This window comes from Oncorhynchus masou, chromosome 13 (assembly GCF_036934945.1).
Source record: "Oncorhynchus masou masou isolate Uvic2021 chromosome 13, UVic_Omas_1.1, whole genome shotgun sequence".
Taxonomy (NCBI): Eukaryota; Metazoa; Chordata; class Actinopteri; order Salmoniformes; family Salmonidae; genus Oncorhynchus; species Oncorhynchus masou.
This window is the reverse complement of record NC_088224.1, coordinates 69,418,446-69,433,489: the sequence shown is the minus strand read 5'-3', so window position 1 is coordinate 69,433,489 and position 15,044 is coordinate 69,418,446. Positions and strand designations below refer to the sequence as shown.

The 15,044-nt window shown below is 46.5% G+C and overlaps 1 protein-coding gene across 2 annotated transcripts in view; it reads right to left on the bottom strand.

The window, feature by feature from the left end:
* LOC135552946 (2-(3-amino-3-carboxypropyl)histidine synthase subunit 1-like) overlaps positions 1–15,044 on the bottom strand; it is a 103,203-nt gene that overhangs the window by 52,597 nt on the left and 35,562 nt on the right. For both annotated transcript variants that reach the window (XM_064984902.1, XM_064984901.1), the window contains exon 4: positions 3,211–3,332. In XM_064984902.1, the coding sequence (XP_064840974.1) occupies positions 3,211–3,332 (122 nt within the window). The remainder of the gene's footprint in view (positions 1–3,210; positions 3,333–15,044) is intronic.

The window sequence follows — 15,044 nt, the reverse complement described above, 5'->3', positions numbered from 1 at the left end:
AGGTGGATTGTATTTATCATCATTAGTCATTTAGGTCAACATTGGATCATTCAGAGATCCTCACTGAACTTCTGGAGAGAGTTTGCTGCACTGAAAGTAAAGGGGCTGAATAATTTTGCACGGCCAATTTTTCAGTTTTTGATTTGTTAAAAAAGTTTGAAATATCCAATAAATGTCGTTCCACTTCATGATTGTGTCCCACTTGTTGTTGATTCTTCACAAAAAAATACAGTTTTATATCATTATGTTTGAAGCCTGAAATGTGGCAAAAGGTCTCAAAGTTCAAGGGGGCCGAATACTTTCGCAAGGCACTGTATGTCAGGAATTGTGAAAAACTGAGTTTAAATGTATTTGGCTAAGGTGTATGTAAATGTCCGACTTCAACTGTAAGTATCATGATAATATTGTATCGTGAGGTCCCTGGCAATCCCCAGCCCTATTTGACTTGTGGAAATTCATCCAGTAATTTTGTAGCTGAGCTGAATGTAGAAGAGGAGTCTCATTTCAGCCTTATAACCAGTATGACTGGCTAGTGATGCCTTTTATCCATCATGTTCTTTTTTATGCCAGTGCAGAACACAGAGTGTGTGTTGTATGTCTGTTGGTTGGTCAGAGAATGTGTATCGCTTGCTTGTTGGTTTGTTAGAGTGGTCGGCTGATGTATTGGATTAATATTCTCATGGTCAGATGTGGTATTTGGGAGAGGTGAGCCTTGTTCAGATCGTTCTGCCAGGGAGATATCACAAATATTGATTTAGCATTCCCTGCTATATTGTGCTGCAGACAGGCAGAGAGCAGCGCAGAGAATGAAGGGTCCTTAAGATCTGCACAGGCTTTTCAAAGGACAGCCCTAATGCATGTTCTCCATTGATCGTCTGAGTAAATGTGCTGCTGTCCAGCCTCTAAAGGTCTGACAGGCCTTACAAAGCTGCAGCTAAGCACACACACTGAGCTATTGAGTACTACCCATTGCCAGGCACTTGTACTACAAAACCTACAGTCTGTATGTGTTGCGGGTATTGATCTCGCTGCTTTATACCCTGGCTGGATGCCATGGGGTCTGTTTATCATTCTTATGCCTCGAGTGTGTGTGTGTGTGGCTGTGTGTGTGTATAGTTGTGTGTGACTGTGTGTGTGTGGTTATGTGTGGCTGTTTGTGTGTGTGTGTCAGGGTTTCTATTCGGGTGCTCAGAATGACAATAATCACATTTAGATGATGGTAATTAACAGAACATACAACTCATGTAATAAAGTAGCAAATAAAACATCATTTTCAGCTTCCCGAATGGCGTAGCGGTCTAAGGCACTGCACCGCAGTGCTGCGTCACTACAGATCCTGGCCGTGACCGGGAGACCCATGATGCGGCGCACAATTGGCCCAGCGTCGTCCGGGTTAGAGGAGTTGTCCTTGTCCCGTCGCGCTCTAGTGACTCCCGTGGCAGGCCGGGCACAAGCACGCTGACACAGTCGCCAGGTCTCAACCTTCACCTCTCCCAAGTCCGTACGGGAGTTTCAGCAATGGGACAAGACCTTAACTACCAATTGGATATCATGAAATTGGGGAGAAAAAGGGGTTAAAAAACCTAGAAGGCAGCATCCCGGAGTCGCCTCTTCACTGTTGACGTTGAGACTGGTGTTGTGCGGGTACTATTTAATGAAGCTGCCAGGTGAGAACTTGTGAGGCATCTTTTTCTCAAACTAGACACTAATGTACTTGTCCTCTTGCTCAGTTTTGCACCGGGGCCTCCCACTCCTCTTTCTGTTCTGGTTAGAACCAGTTTGAGCTTTTCTGTGAAGGGAGTAGTACACAGCATTGTACGAGATCTTCAGTTTTTTGGCAATTTCTTGCATGGAATAGCCTTAATTTCTCAGAACAAGAATAGACTGAGTTTCAGAAGAAAGATCTTTGTTTCTGGCCATTTTGAGCCTGTAATCGAACCCACAAATGCTGATGCTCCAGATACTCAACTAGTCTAAAGAAGGCCAGTTTTATTGCTTCTTTAAAATCAGCACAACCGTTTTCAGCTGTGCTAACATAATTGCAAAAGGGTTTTGTAATGATCAATTAGCCTTTTAAAATGATAAACTTGGATTAGCTAACACAACGTGACATTGGAACACAGGAGTGATGGTTGCTGATAATGGGCCTCTGTACGCCTATGTATATATTCCATTTAAAAAACAATCTGCCGTTTCCAGCATCAATCGTCATTTACAACATTTAGGGGGCACTATTTTCACGTCCGGATGAAAAGTGTTCCCAAAGTAAACCGCCTGCTACTCAGGCCCAGAAGCTAGGATATGCAGATAATTAGTAGATCTGGATAGAAAACACTCTGAAGTTTCTAAAACTGTTCGAATGAAATCTGTGAGTATAACAGAACTTATTTGGGCAAACTATCCAGGATCCAAGAGGTCACTCTCTTTTCAATGGGAATCTAGAATTCTAAGGTACTTGCTTGCAGTTCCTATCGATTCCACTGGATGTCAACAGTCTCTAGAAATTGGTTGATGTTTTTCCTTTGAGAAATGAACAAGTAGCCCCGCTCAGAACAAGGGTAGAGTGAAATGTACTGTTGTGGTTGAGGTGCGTGACCTGAAAGCTCGCTACACTTTGTTTTCCTCCGGTATTGAACACAGTTTATCCCGTCTTAAATTTGATCGATTATTTACGTTTAAAAATACCTGGTTCGATTAGGAAAGTTGTTTGGATCAAGTTTACAGGTAACTAATTAGATAATGTGTAGTCATGTTGCGCGAGTTGGAACCGGTGTATTTTCTGAATCATACGTGTCAAATAAATGGACATTTTGGATATATAACGACAGAATTGATCAAACAAAAGGACCATTTGTGATGTTTAATGGACATATTGGAGTGCAAACAGAAGAAGATCTTCAAAGGTAAGGCATGAATTATATGTTATTTCTGACTTTTGTGTTGTGCCTGGCGGGCTGAATTATGATTTTCATGTGTTTGTTTGCTGGGGTGCTGTCCTCAGATAATAGCATGGTTTAACAAGAACCCTGATGTGTGTGTGTATTTACATTTGCGCATGTTTTAGGGATGTGATTCGATTACTAATGATTACTTGCATCATGTCTGAGTTGTGTATGTGAGTCTTTTTGTGCGTGTGTGACACTGTGTGTGTGTGTGTGTGTGTGTGTGTGTGTGTGTGTGTGTGTGTGTGTGTGTGTGTGTGTGACTCACTGAGGCAGCTGTGGCCGTAGTGCACCATGAAGTCTGCCCCCAGGGCGCGGGCCGTGAAGTCGTCCACGCAGCAGGCTCCGTACGTCACATCACCCATCACAATGGTGTCTGCCTCTGTGAACCTGGGACACACACACACACACACATGACCAAAACCACTCCTCTGACTGCACATGAACACAAATAGAACTATCCCCCTGTCATTGGACAACCACGCACACACAATCTCCAATCAGCTCAGTCTATTAGCCTCACTGATCTCCCCTCTTACCATGGCGATCGATACCCAACCTGGCTCCAGCACAGTGGCATCTTGATAGGGTCAGCAGGATCAATCCCCAGTCTCAGCATGTTACCATGTACTGGCTGTCTCTGACTGGGACAAGTCATTAAGTAGATCAATCCCCAGTCTCAGCATGTTACCATGTACTGGCTGTCTCTGACTGGGACAAGTCATTAAGTAGATCAATCCCCAGTCTCAGCATGTTACCATGTACTGGCTGTCTCTGACTGGGACAAGTCATTAAGTAGATCAATCCCCAGTCTCAGCATGTTACCATGTACTGGCTGTCTCTGACTGGGACAAGTCATTAAGTAGATCAATCCCCAGTCTCAGCATGTTACAATGTACTGGCTGTCTCTGACTGGGACAAGTCAAGTAGAGGGACTAAGAGTGACATGTCACTCAGATAATGCTTTTCCATCCCTTTATGATTGACATGCCAAACATCAACAGGGCCTATAGAGCAGTCAGGTTGGTGGTCCATGAACAGGAGTCAATCATCATTGAACAACAGAGCTACAGTAGGTCAGTCTGCATCAACAGATGAGATATATTCGAGTGTCAAGATAAATAGAGACTAGTTGATAATCTGATTAGTGGGGGGTAGGGGTAAGTAAGGACACTATTTTGTTTTATAGGACATGGATTTATAGATAGCACATCTGGATGAAAACTGCAGAGGCAGGGTCAATTACAGATGATCTGTCCATCTGTGGCCTTAGTATTTTATGCTATCAACTGCCCTATCCACATTACATACACCTACTACGGAAGGCCTTTTCTATTGAAAAAGCCACAAAGCCATACCAGTTTTTTGTTTTCTTTTTCGATTAAAACACTGACTAAAATGAGTGAATGCTGAACGCTGAGAAAGAGAAGTGTGTGAATGGATAAAGGACAGAGAGAGGAAAGAGGTGTGAATGGATAAAGGACAGAGAGAGGAAAGAGAGGTGTGAATGGATAAAGGACAGAGAGAGGAAAGAGAGGTGTGAATGGATAAAGGACAGAGAGAGGAAAGAGGTGTGAATGGATAAAGGACAGAGAGGTGTGAATGGATAAAGGACAGAGAGGAAAGAGGTGTGAATAGATAAAGGACAGAAAGGAAAGAGGTGTGAATGGATAAAGGACAGAGAGGAAAGATAGGTGTGAATGGATAAAGGACAGAGAGAGGAAAGAGGTGTGAATGGATAAAGGACAGAGAGGAAAGAGGTGGGAGTAGATAAAGGACAGAGAGGAAAGAGGTGTGAATGGATAAAGGACAGAGAGGAAAGAGGGGTGTGAATGGATAAAGGACAGAGAGAGGAAAGAGAGGTGTGAATGGATAAAGGACAGAGAGAGGAAAGAGAGGTGTGAATGGATAAAGGACAGAGAGAGGAAAGAGGTGTGAATGGATAAAGGACAGAGAGAGGAAAGAGAGGTGTGAATGGATAAAGGACAGAGAGGTGTGAATGGATAAAGGACAGAGAGGAAAGAGAGGTGTGAATGGATAAAGGACAGAGAGGTGTGAATGGATAAAGCACAGAGAGGAAAGAGAGGTGTGAATGGATAAAGGACAGAGAGGTGTGAATGGATAAAGGACAGAGAGAGGAAAGAGAGGTGTGAATGGATAAAGGACAGAGAGAGGAAAGAGAGGTGTGAATGGATAAAGGACAGAGAGAGGAAAGAGAGGTGTGAATGGATAAAGGACAGAGAGAGGAAAGAGAGGTGTGAATGGATAAAGGACAGAGAGAGGAAAGAGGTGTGAATGGATAAAGGACAGAGAGGAAAGAGGTGTGAATAGATAAAGGACAGAAAGGAAAGAGGTGTGAATGGATAAAGGACAGAGAGGAAAGAGAGGGGTGAATGGATAAAGGACAGAGAGGAAAGATAGGTGTGAATGGATAAAGGACAGAGAGAGGAAAGAGGTGTGAATGGATAAAGAACAGAGAGGAAAGAGGTGTGAATAGATAAAGGACAGAGAGGAAAGAGGGGTGTGAATGGATAAAGGACAGAGAGGAAAGAGGGGTGTGAATGGATAAAGGACAGAGAGAGGAAAGAGAGGTGTGAATGGATAAAGGACAGAGAGAGGAAAGAGGTGTGAATGGATAAAGGACAGAGAGAGGAAAGAGAGGTGTGAATGGATAAAGGACAGAGAGGTGTGAATGGATAAAGGACAGAGAGGAAAGAGAGGTGTGAATGGATAAAGGACAGAGAGGAAAGAGAGGTGTGAATGGATAAAGGACAGAGAGGTGTGAATGGATAAAGGACAGAGAGGAAAGAGAGGTGTGAATGGATAAAGGACAGAGAGAGGAAAGAGAGGTGTGAATGGGTAAAGGACAGAGAGAGGAAAGAGAGGTGTGAATGGATAAAGGACAGAGAGAGGAAAGAGAGGTGTGAATGGATAAAGGACAGAGAGAGGAAAGAGAGGTGTGAATGGATAAAGGACAGAGAGAGGAAAGAGAGGTGTGAATGGATAAAGGACAGAGAGAGGGAAGAGAGGTGTGAATGGATAAAGGAGAGAGAAAGGAAAGAGGTGTGAATGGATAAAGGACAGAGGGGAAAGAGAGGTGTGAATGGATAAAGGACAAAGAGAGGAAAGAGAGGTGTGAATGGATAAAGGACAGAGAGAGGAAAGAGAGGTGTGAATGGATAAAGGACAGAGAGAGGAAAGAGGTGTGAATGGATAAAGAACAGAGAGAGGGAAGAGAGGTGTGAATGGATAAAGGACAGAGAAAGGAAAGAGGTGTGAATGGATAAAGGACAGAGGGGAAAGAGAGGTGTGAATGGATAAAGGACAGAGAGAGGAAAGAGGTGTGAATGGATAAAGGACAGAGAGAGGAAAGAGAGGTGTGAATGGATAAAGGACAGAGAGGTGTGAATGGATAAAGGACAGAGAGGAAAGAGAGGTGTGAATGGATAAAGGACAGAGAGAGGAAAGAGAGGTGTGAATGGATAAAGGACAGAGAGAGGAAAGAGAGGTGTGAATGGATAAAGGACAGAGAGAGGAAAGAGAGGTGTGAATGGATAAAGGACAGAGAGAGGGAAGAGAGGTGTGAATGGATAAAGGACAGAGAAAGGAAAGAGGTGTGAATGGATAAAGGACAGAGGGGAAAGAGAGGTGTGAATGGATAAAGGACAAAGAGAGGAAAGAGAGGTGTGAATGGATAAAGGACAGAGAGAGGAAAGAGGTGTGAATGGATAAAGGACAGAGAGAGGAAAGAGAGGTGTGAATGGATAAAGGACAGAGAGAGGAAAGAGGTGTGAATGGATAAAGGACAGAGAGAGGGAAGAGAGGTGTGAATGGATAAAGGACAGAGAAAGGAAAGAGGTGTGAATGGATAAAGGACAGAGGGGAAAGAGAGGTGTGAATGGATAAAGGACAGAGAGAGGAAAGAGGTGTGAATGGATAAAGGACAGAGAGGTGTGAATGGATAAAGGACAGAGAGGAAAGAGAGGTGTGAATGGATAAAGGACAGAGAGTGGAAAGAGGTGTGAATGGATAAAGGACAGAGAGAGGAAAGAGAGGTGTGAATGGATAAAGGACAGAGAGGAAAGAGGTGTGAATAGATAAAGGACAGAGAGGAAAGAGGGGTGTGAATGGATAAAGGACAGAGAGAGGAAAGAGGGGTGTGAATGGATAAAGGACAGAGAGAGGAAAGAGAGGTGTGAATGGATAAAGGACAGAGAGAGGAAAGAGAGGTGTGAATGGATAAAGGACAGAGAGGTGTGAATGGATAAAGGACAGAGAGGAAAGAGAGGTGTGAATGGATAAAGGACAGAGAGGTGTGAATGGATAAAGGACAGAGACAAAAGAGAGGTGTGAATGGATAAAGGACAGAGAGAGGAAAGAGAGGTGTGAATGGATAAAGGACAGAGAGAGGAAAGAGGTGTGAATGGATAAAGGACAGAGAGAGGAAAGAGAGGTGTGAATGGATAAAGGACAGAGAGGTGTGAATGGATAAAGGACAGAGAGGAAAGAGAGGTGTGAATGGATAAAGGACAGAGAGGTGTGAATGGATAAAGGACAGAGAGAGGAAAGAGAGGTGTGAATGGATAAAGGACAGAGAGGTGTGAATGGATAAAGGACAGAGAGAGGAAAGAGAGGTGTGAATGGATAAAGGACAGAGAGAGGAAAGAGGTGTGAATGGATAAAGGACAGAGAGAGGAAAGAGAGGTGTGAATGGATAAAGGACAGAGAGGTGTGAATGGATAAAGGACAGAGAGGAAAGAGAGGTGTGAATGGATAAAGGACAGAGAGGTGTGAATGGATAAAGGACAGAGAGGAAAGAGAGGTGTGAATGGATAAAGGACAGAGAGAGGAAAGAGAGGTGTGAATGGATAAAGGACAGAGAGAGGGAAGAGAGGTGTGAATGGATAAAGGACAGAGAAAGGAAAGAGGTGTGAATGGATAAAGGACAGAGGGGAAAGAGAGGTGTGAATGGATAAAGGACAAAGAGAGGAAAGAGAGGTGTGAATGGATAAAGGACAGAGAGAGGAAAGAGAGGTGTGAATGGATAAAGGACAGAGAGAGGAAAGAGGTGTGAATGGATAAAGGACAGAGAAAGGAAAGAGGTGTGAATGGATAAAGGACAGAGGGGAAAGAGAGGTGTGAATGGATAAAGGACAGAGAGAGGAAAGAGGTGTGAATGGATAAAGGACAGAGAGAGGAAAGAGAGGTGTGAATGGATAAAGGACAGAGAGGTGTGAATGGATAAAGGACAGAGAGGAAAGAGAGGTGTGAATGGATAAAGGACAGAGAGGTGTGAATGGATAAAGGACAGAGAGAGGAAAGAGAGGTGTGAATGGATAAAGGACAGAGAGAGGAAAGAGAGGTGTGAATGGATAAAGGACAGAGAGAGGAAAGAGAGGTGTGAATGGATAAAGGACAAAGAGAGGAAAGAGAGGTGTGAATGGATAAAGGACAGAGAGAGGAAAGAGAGGTGTGAATGGATAAAGGACAGAGAGAGGGAAGAGAGGTGTGAATGGATAAAGGACAGAGAAAGGAAAGAGGTGTGAATGGATAAAGGACAGAGGGGAAAGAGAGGTGTGAATGGATAAAGGACAGAGAGAGGAAAGAGGTGTGAATGGATAAAGGACAGAGAGGTGTGAATGGATAAAGGACAGAGAGGAAAGAGAGGTGTGAATGGATAAAGGACAGAGAGTGGAAAGAGGTGTGAATGGATAAAGGACAGAGAGAGGAAAGAGAGGTGTGAATGGATAAAGGACAGAGAGGAAAAAGAGGTGTGAATGGATAAAGGACAGAGGAAAGAGAGGTGTGAATGGATAAAGGACAGAGAGAGGAAAGAGGTGTGAATGGATAAAGGACAGAGAGGAAAAAGAGGTGTGAATGGATAAAGGACAGAGAGAGGAAAGAGGTGTGAATGGATAAAGGACAGATAGGAAAGAGAGCAGTGGAGATGAGGAGATAGAGGGGGGGGGGGGTGTTAGAGGGGAGTGAGATGTTTTTGTAGCTGCTGTGGTTTAGTGGCTGTGTTTTGACATATTCAGGCTAGCCAGGAAAGGTAGAATTAATAGTGAGAATAAAGGGGAAAACAGGAGACTTAAACAGACAGTGTAGCCTACCCACCAACCCAGTCTGACTAACAACAGCTGGCTGTCTACTGCTGCCCAGTCAATGAACCCTTAGATACTGTACACTGGCTACAGAGGACACTTCCTCTCTCGCTCTCCCTTTTTAAATTCCTCTTCCACTGGATTTCATTGTACCTTCAACCTTTAGTTTGATAAGAGGTAGTTCAAAGTTCAGACTCTCCTTTCTCGCCTCTGTTTTCATCTCTCCATCTGTTTACACCTCTCTCCTCTAACCCCTCTCTCTCCATCTGTTTACACCTCTCTCCTCTAACCCCTCTCTCTCCATCTGTTTACACCTCTCTCCTCTAACCCCTCTCTCTCCATCTGTTTACACCTCTCTTCTCTAACCCCTCTCTCTCCATCTGTTTATACCTATCTCCTCTAACCCCTCTCTCCATCTGTTTACACCTCTCTCCATCTGTTTACACCTATCTCCTCTAACCACTCTCTCTCCATCTGTTTACACCTCTCTCTCCATCTGTTTACACCTATCTCCTCTAACCACTCTCTCTCCATCTGTTTACACCTCTCTCTCCATCTGTTTACACCTATCTCCTCTAACCACTCTCTCTCCATCTGTTTACACCTCTCTCTCCATCTGTTTACACCTCTCTCCATCTGTTTGCACCTCTCTCTCCATCTGTTTACACCTCTCTCTCCATCTGTTTACACCTCTCTCTCCATCTGTTTACACCTCTCTCCTCTACCCCCTCTCTCTCCATCTGTTTACACCTCTCTCCTCTACCCCCTCTCTCTCCATCTGTTTACACCTCTCTCCTCTACCCCCTCTCTCTCCATCTGTTTACACCGCTCTCCTCTAACCCCTCTCTCTCCATCTGTTTACACCTCTCTCCTCTAACCCCTCTCTCTCTTTGTTTTTATCGCTATCGATGCTCAACTACCTTCACCCTCCAGAGGGGCATGGACTCTCTTTATATTTGTTCTCTTCTCCATTCCCCTCTCTCTCTTCCTCTAATGGCTGCTCTGGTGTGAAGGACACTACAGTCCACCTGAGCCTAGTAAAACACAGCCACATGGATGAAGGGAACTCATCCGGTAAATCAATATTGGCTTTCTAAGATATGATTCGCTTATCCTTTCTTTCGTCAAGGTCTTGATTTCAGTGTGTGTTGTGCATGTTGTGTGTGTGTGACAGAGAGATAGGGAGGGAGAGCTGTGATAATGGGAGACTAAGAACTAGCCGAAATCCCACAGTTTGGTGTGTGTGTGTTTGTGAGAGAGAGATAGTAGCTGAACAATAGGCTTCCTTACATCTCATTGCCCCTGTTGTTTTGAAGCATACTAATGACATTGTTAGAGCTGCATAAATGTATGTCTCCCAGGTAAAACATATATATGGCTATCCCACAAGAATGTTGAAGAGAGATGCCCTGCAGTCTACCCACCACAGCAGTCGACCCACCACAGCAGCAGTCTACCCACCACAGCAGCAGCCTACCCACCACAGCAGCAGCCTACCCACCACAGCAGCAGTCTACCCACCACAGCAGCAGTCTACCCACCACAGCAGCAGCCTACCCACCACAGCAGCAGTCTACCCACCACAGCAGCAGCCTACCCACCACAGCAGCAGCCTACCCACCACAGCAGCAGCCTACCCACCACAGCAGCAGTCTACCCACCACAGCAGCAGCCTACCCACCACAGCAGCAGCCTACCCACCACAGCAGCAGCCTACCCACCACAGCAGCAGCCTACCCACCACAGCAGCAGTCTACCCACCACAGCAGCAGTCTACCCACCACAGCAGCAGCCTACCCACCACAGCAGCAGTCTACCCACCACAGCAGCAGCCTACCCACCACAGCAGCAGACCCACCACAGCAGCAGCCGACCCACCACAGCAGCAGTCTACCCACCACAGCAGCAGCCTACCCACCACAGCAGCAGCCTACCCACCACAGCAGTCGACCCACCACAGCAGCAGTCGACCCACCACAGCAGCAGTCGACCCACCACAGCAGCAGTCGACCCACCACAGCAGCAGTCGACCCACCACAGCAGCAGTCGACCCACCACAGCAGCAGTCGACCCACCACAGCAGCAGTCGACCCACCACAGCAGCAGTCGACCCACCACAGCAGCAGTCTACCCACCACAGCAGCAGTCTACCCACCACAGCAGCATACTGCAATATCTACAATGCAAACAACCGCACTACAGAATATTACTGTATCTAATCAAGCATCCATCTGCAAGAAATAACAGGAGAGTAATTACAGAGCTGAGGCCCTATGAGAGATGTGATGCTACCTGGGAACAGGAGAGTAATTACAGAGCTGAGGCCCTATGAGAGATGTGATGCTACCTGGGAACAGGAGAGTAATTACAGAGCTGAGGCCCATTGAGAGATGTGATGCTACCTGGGAACAGGAGAGTAATTACAGAGCTGAGGCCCTATGAGAGATGTGATGCTACCTGGGAACAGGAGAGTAATTACAGAGCTGAGGCCCTATGAGAGATGTGATGCTACCTGGGAACAGGAGAGTAATTACAGAGCTGAGGCCCTATGAGAGATGTGATGCTACCTGGGAACAGGAGAGTAATTACAGAGCTGAGGCCCTATGAGAGATGTGATGCTACCTGGGAACAGGAGAGTAATTACAGAGCTGAGGCCCTATGAGAGATGTGATGCTACCTGGGAACAGGAGAGTAATTACAGAGCTGAGGCCCAATGAGAGAAGTGATGCTACCTGGGAACAGGAGAGTAATTACAGAGCTGAGGCCCCAATGAGAGATGTGATGCTACCTGGGAACAGGAGAGTAATTACAGAGCTGAGGCCCTATGAGAGATGTGATGCTACCTGGGAACAGGAGAGTAATTACAGAGCTGAGGCCCTATGAGAGATGTGATGCTACCTGGGAACAGGAGAGTAATTACAGAGCTGAGGCCCAATGAGAGATGTGATGCTACCTGGGAACAGGAGAGTAATTACAGAGCTGAGGCCCAATGAGAGAAGTGATGCTACCTGGGAACAGGAGAGTAATTACAGAGCTGAGGCCCAATGAGAGATGTGATGCTACCTGGGAACAGGAGAGTAATTACAGAGCTGAGGCCCTATGAGAGATGTGATGCTACCTGGGAACAGGAGAGTAATTACAGAGCTGAGGCCCAATGAGAGAAGTGATGCTACCTGGGAACAGGAGAGTAATTACAGAGCTGAGGCCCAATGAGAGATGTGATGCTACCTGGGAACAGGAGAGTAATTACAGAGCTGAGGCCCTATGAGAGATGTGATGCTACCTGGGAACAGGAGAGTAATTACAGAGCTGAGGCCCTATGAGAGATGTGATGCTACCTGGGAACAGGAGAGTAATTACAGAGCTGAGGCCCAATGAGAGAAGTGATGCTACCTGGGAACAGGAGAGTAATTACAGAGCTGAGGCCCAATGAGAGATGTGATGCTACCTGGGAACAGGAGAGTAATTACAGAGCTGAGGCCCAATGAGAGAAGTGATGCTACCTGGGAACAGGAGAGTAATTACAGAGCTGAGGCCCTATGAGAGATGTGATGCTACCTGGGAACAGGAGAGTAATTACAGAGCTGAGGCCCTATGAGAGATGTGATGCTACCTGGGAACAGGAGAGTAATTACAGAGCTGAGGCCCTATGAGAGATGTGATGCTACCTGGGAACAGGAGAGTAATTACAGAGCTGAGGCCCAATGAGAGATGTGATGCTACCTGGGAACAGGAGAGTAATTACAGAGCTGAGGCCCAATGAGAGATGTGATGCTACCTGGGAACAGGAGAGTAATTACAGAGCTGAGGCCCTATGAGAGATGTGATGCTACCTGGGAACAGGAGAGTAATTACAGAGCTGAGGCCCTATGAGAGATGTGATGCTACCTGGGAACAGGAGAGTAATTACAGAGCTGAGGCCCAATGAGAGATGTGATGCTACCTGGGAACAGGAGAGTAATTACAGAGCTGAGGCCCTATGAGAGATGTGATGCTACCTGGGAACAGGAGAGTAATTACAGAGCTGAGGCCCTATGAGAGATGTGATGCTACCTGGGAACAGGAGAGTAATTACAGAGCTGAGGCCCAATGAGAGATGTGATGCTACCTGGGAACAGGAGAGTAATTACAGAGCTGAGGCCCTATGAGAGAAGTGATGCTACCTGGGAACAGGAGAGTAATTACAGAGCTGAGGCCCTATGAGAGATGTGATGCTACCTGGGAACAGGAGAGTAATTACAGAGCTGAGGCCCAATGAGAGAAGTGATGCTACCTGGGAACAGGAGAGTAATTACAGAGCTGAGGCCCTATGAGAGATGTGATGCTACCTGGGAACAGGAGAGTAATTACAGAGCTGAGGCCCAATGAGAGATGTGATGCTACCTGGGAACAGGAGAGTAATTACAGAGCTGAGGCCCAATGAGAGATGTGATGCTACCTGGGAACAGGAGAGTAATTACAGAGCTGAGGCCCTATGAGAGATGTGATGCTACCTGGGAACAGGAGAGTAATTACAGAGCTGAGGCCCAATGAGAGAAGTGATGCTACCTGGGAACAGGAGAGTAATTACAGAGCTGAGGCCCTATGAGAGATGTGATGCTACCTGGGAACAGGAGAGTAATTACAGAGCTGAGGCCCTATGAGAGATGTGATGCTACCTGGGAACAGGAGAGTAATTACAGAGCTGAGGCCCTATGAGAGATGTGATGCTACCTGGGAACAGGAGAGTAATTACAGAGCTGAGGCCCAATGAGAGATGTGATGCTACCTGGGAACAGGAGAGTAATTACAGAGCTGAGGCCCAATGAGAGATGTGATGCTACCTGGGAACAGGAAAGTAATTACAGAGCAAAGATGAGTGCAATCCCCCTGTCCCACCGGAGAAGAGCTGAACTAGGGAGAGAAAGACAGAAGGAGAGAGGGGGCTACAGAAGGAGAGAGGGGGCTACAGAAGGAGAGAGGGGGCTACAGAAGGAGAGAGGGGGCTACAGAAGGAGAGAGGGGGCTACAGAAGGAGAGAGGGAGCTATAGAAGGAGAGAGGGAGCTATAGAAGGAGAGAGGGAGCTACAGAAGGAGTGAGGGGGCTACAGAAGGAGAGAGGGGGCTACAGAAGGAGAGAGGGGGCTACAGAAGGAGAGAGGGGCTACAGAAGGAGAGAGGGGGCTACAGAAGGAGAGAGGGGGCTACAGAAGGAGAGAGGGGGCTACAGAAGGAGTGAGGGGGCTACAGAAGGAGAGAGGGGGCTACAGAAGGAGAGAGGGGGCTACAGAAGGAGAGAGGGGGCTACAGAAGGAGAGAGGGGGCTACAGAAGGAGAGAGGGGGCTACAGAAGGAGAGAGGGGGCTACAGAAGGAGTGAGGGGGCTACAGAAGGAGAGAGGGGGCTACAGAAGGAGAGAGGGGGCTACAGAAGGAGAGAGGGGGCTACAGAAGGAGAGAGGGGGCTACAGAAGGAGAGAGGGGGCTACAGAAGGAGAGAGGGGGCTACAGAAGGAGAGAGGGGGCTACAGAAGGAGAGAGGGAGCTATAGAAGGAGAGAGGGAGCTATAGAAGGAGAGAGGGAGCTATAGAAGGAGAGAGGGAAAAGAAGATTGAGATATGTGGGAGAGAGAGAGAGAAAGAGAAACATTGAGGGAGAGATGAGAAAAGGGATAGATAGAGAGGATGGCTACCAGTGTTTACAGCAACCCAACCCTCAAGCCCCATCTCACATTGAACTTATGATAACACATCTCTCCCTCTCCTCTCCATTTCCTGGCAGGAGTTACCATCTCTGGCTCTTGAGCTGAAACATCTGAAGTGAAATGTCATTCAGATGCCATTTAGATGACGAGAAGCCTGTGAACTTCTTAACAGGCCTTGTTAATTCGGGGCCCTCTTTGGCAGACAGTTAGTACAGAGCTCATAGCTAGGTGATTGGAGAGTTGTGGTTATGTACTACAGAGAAAGATGCATAAACTATGCATGCATAAATAGACACTCACTGTACAGCTTGACT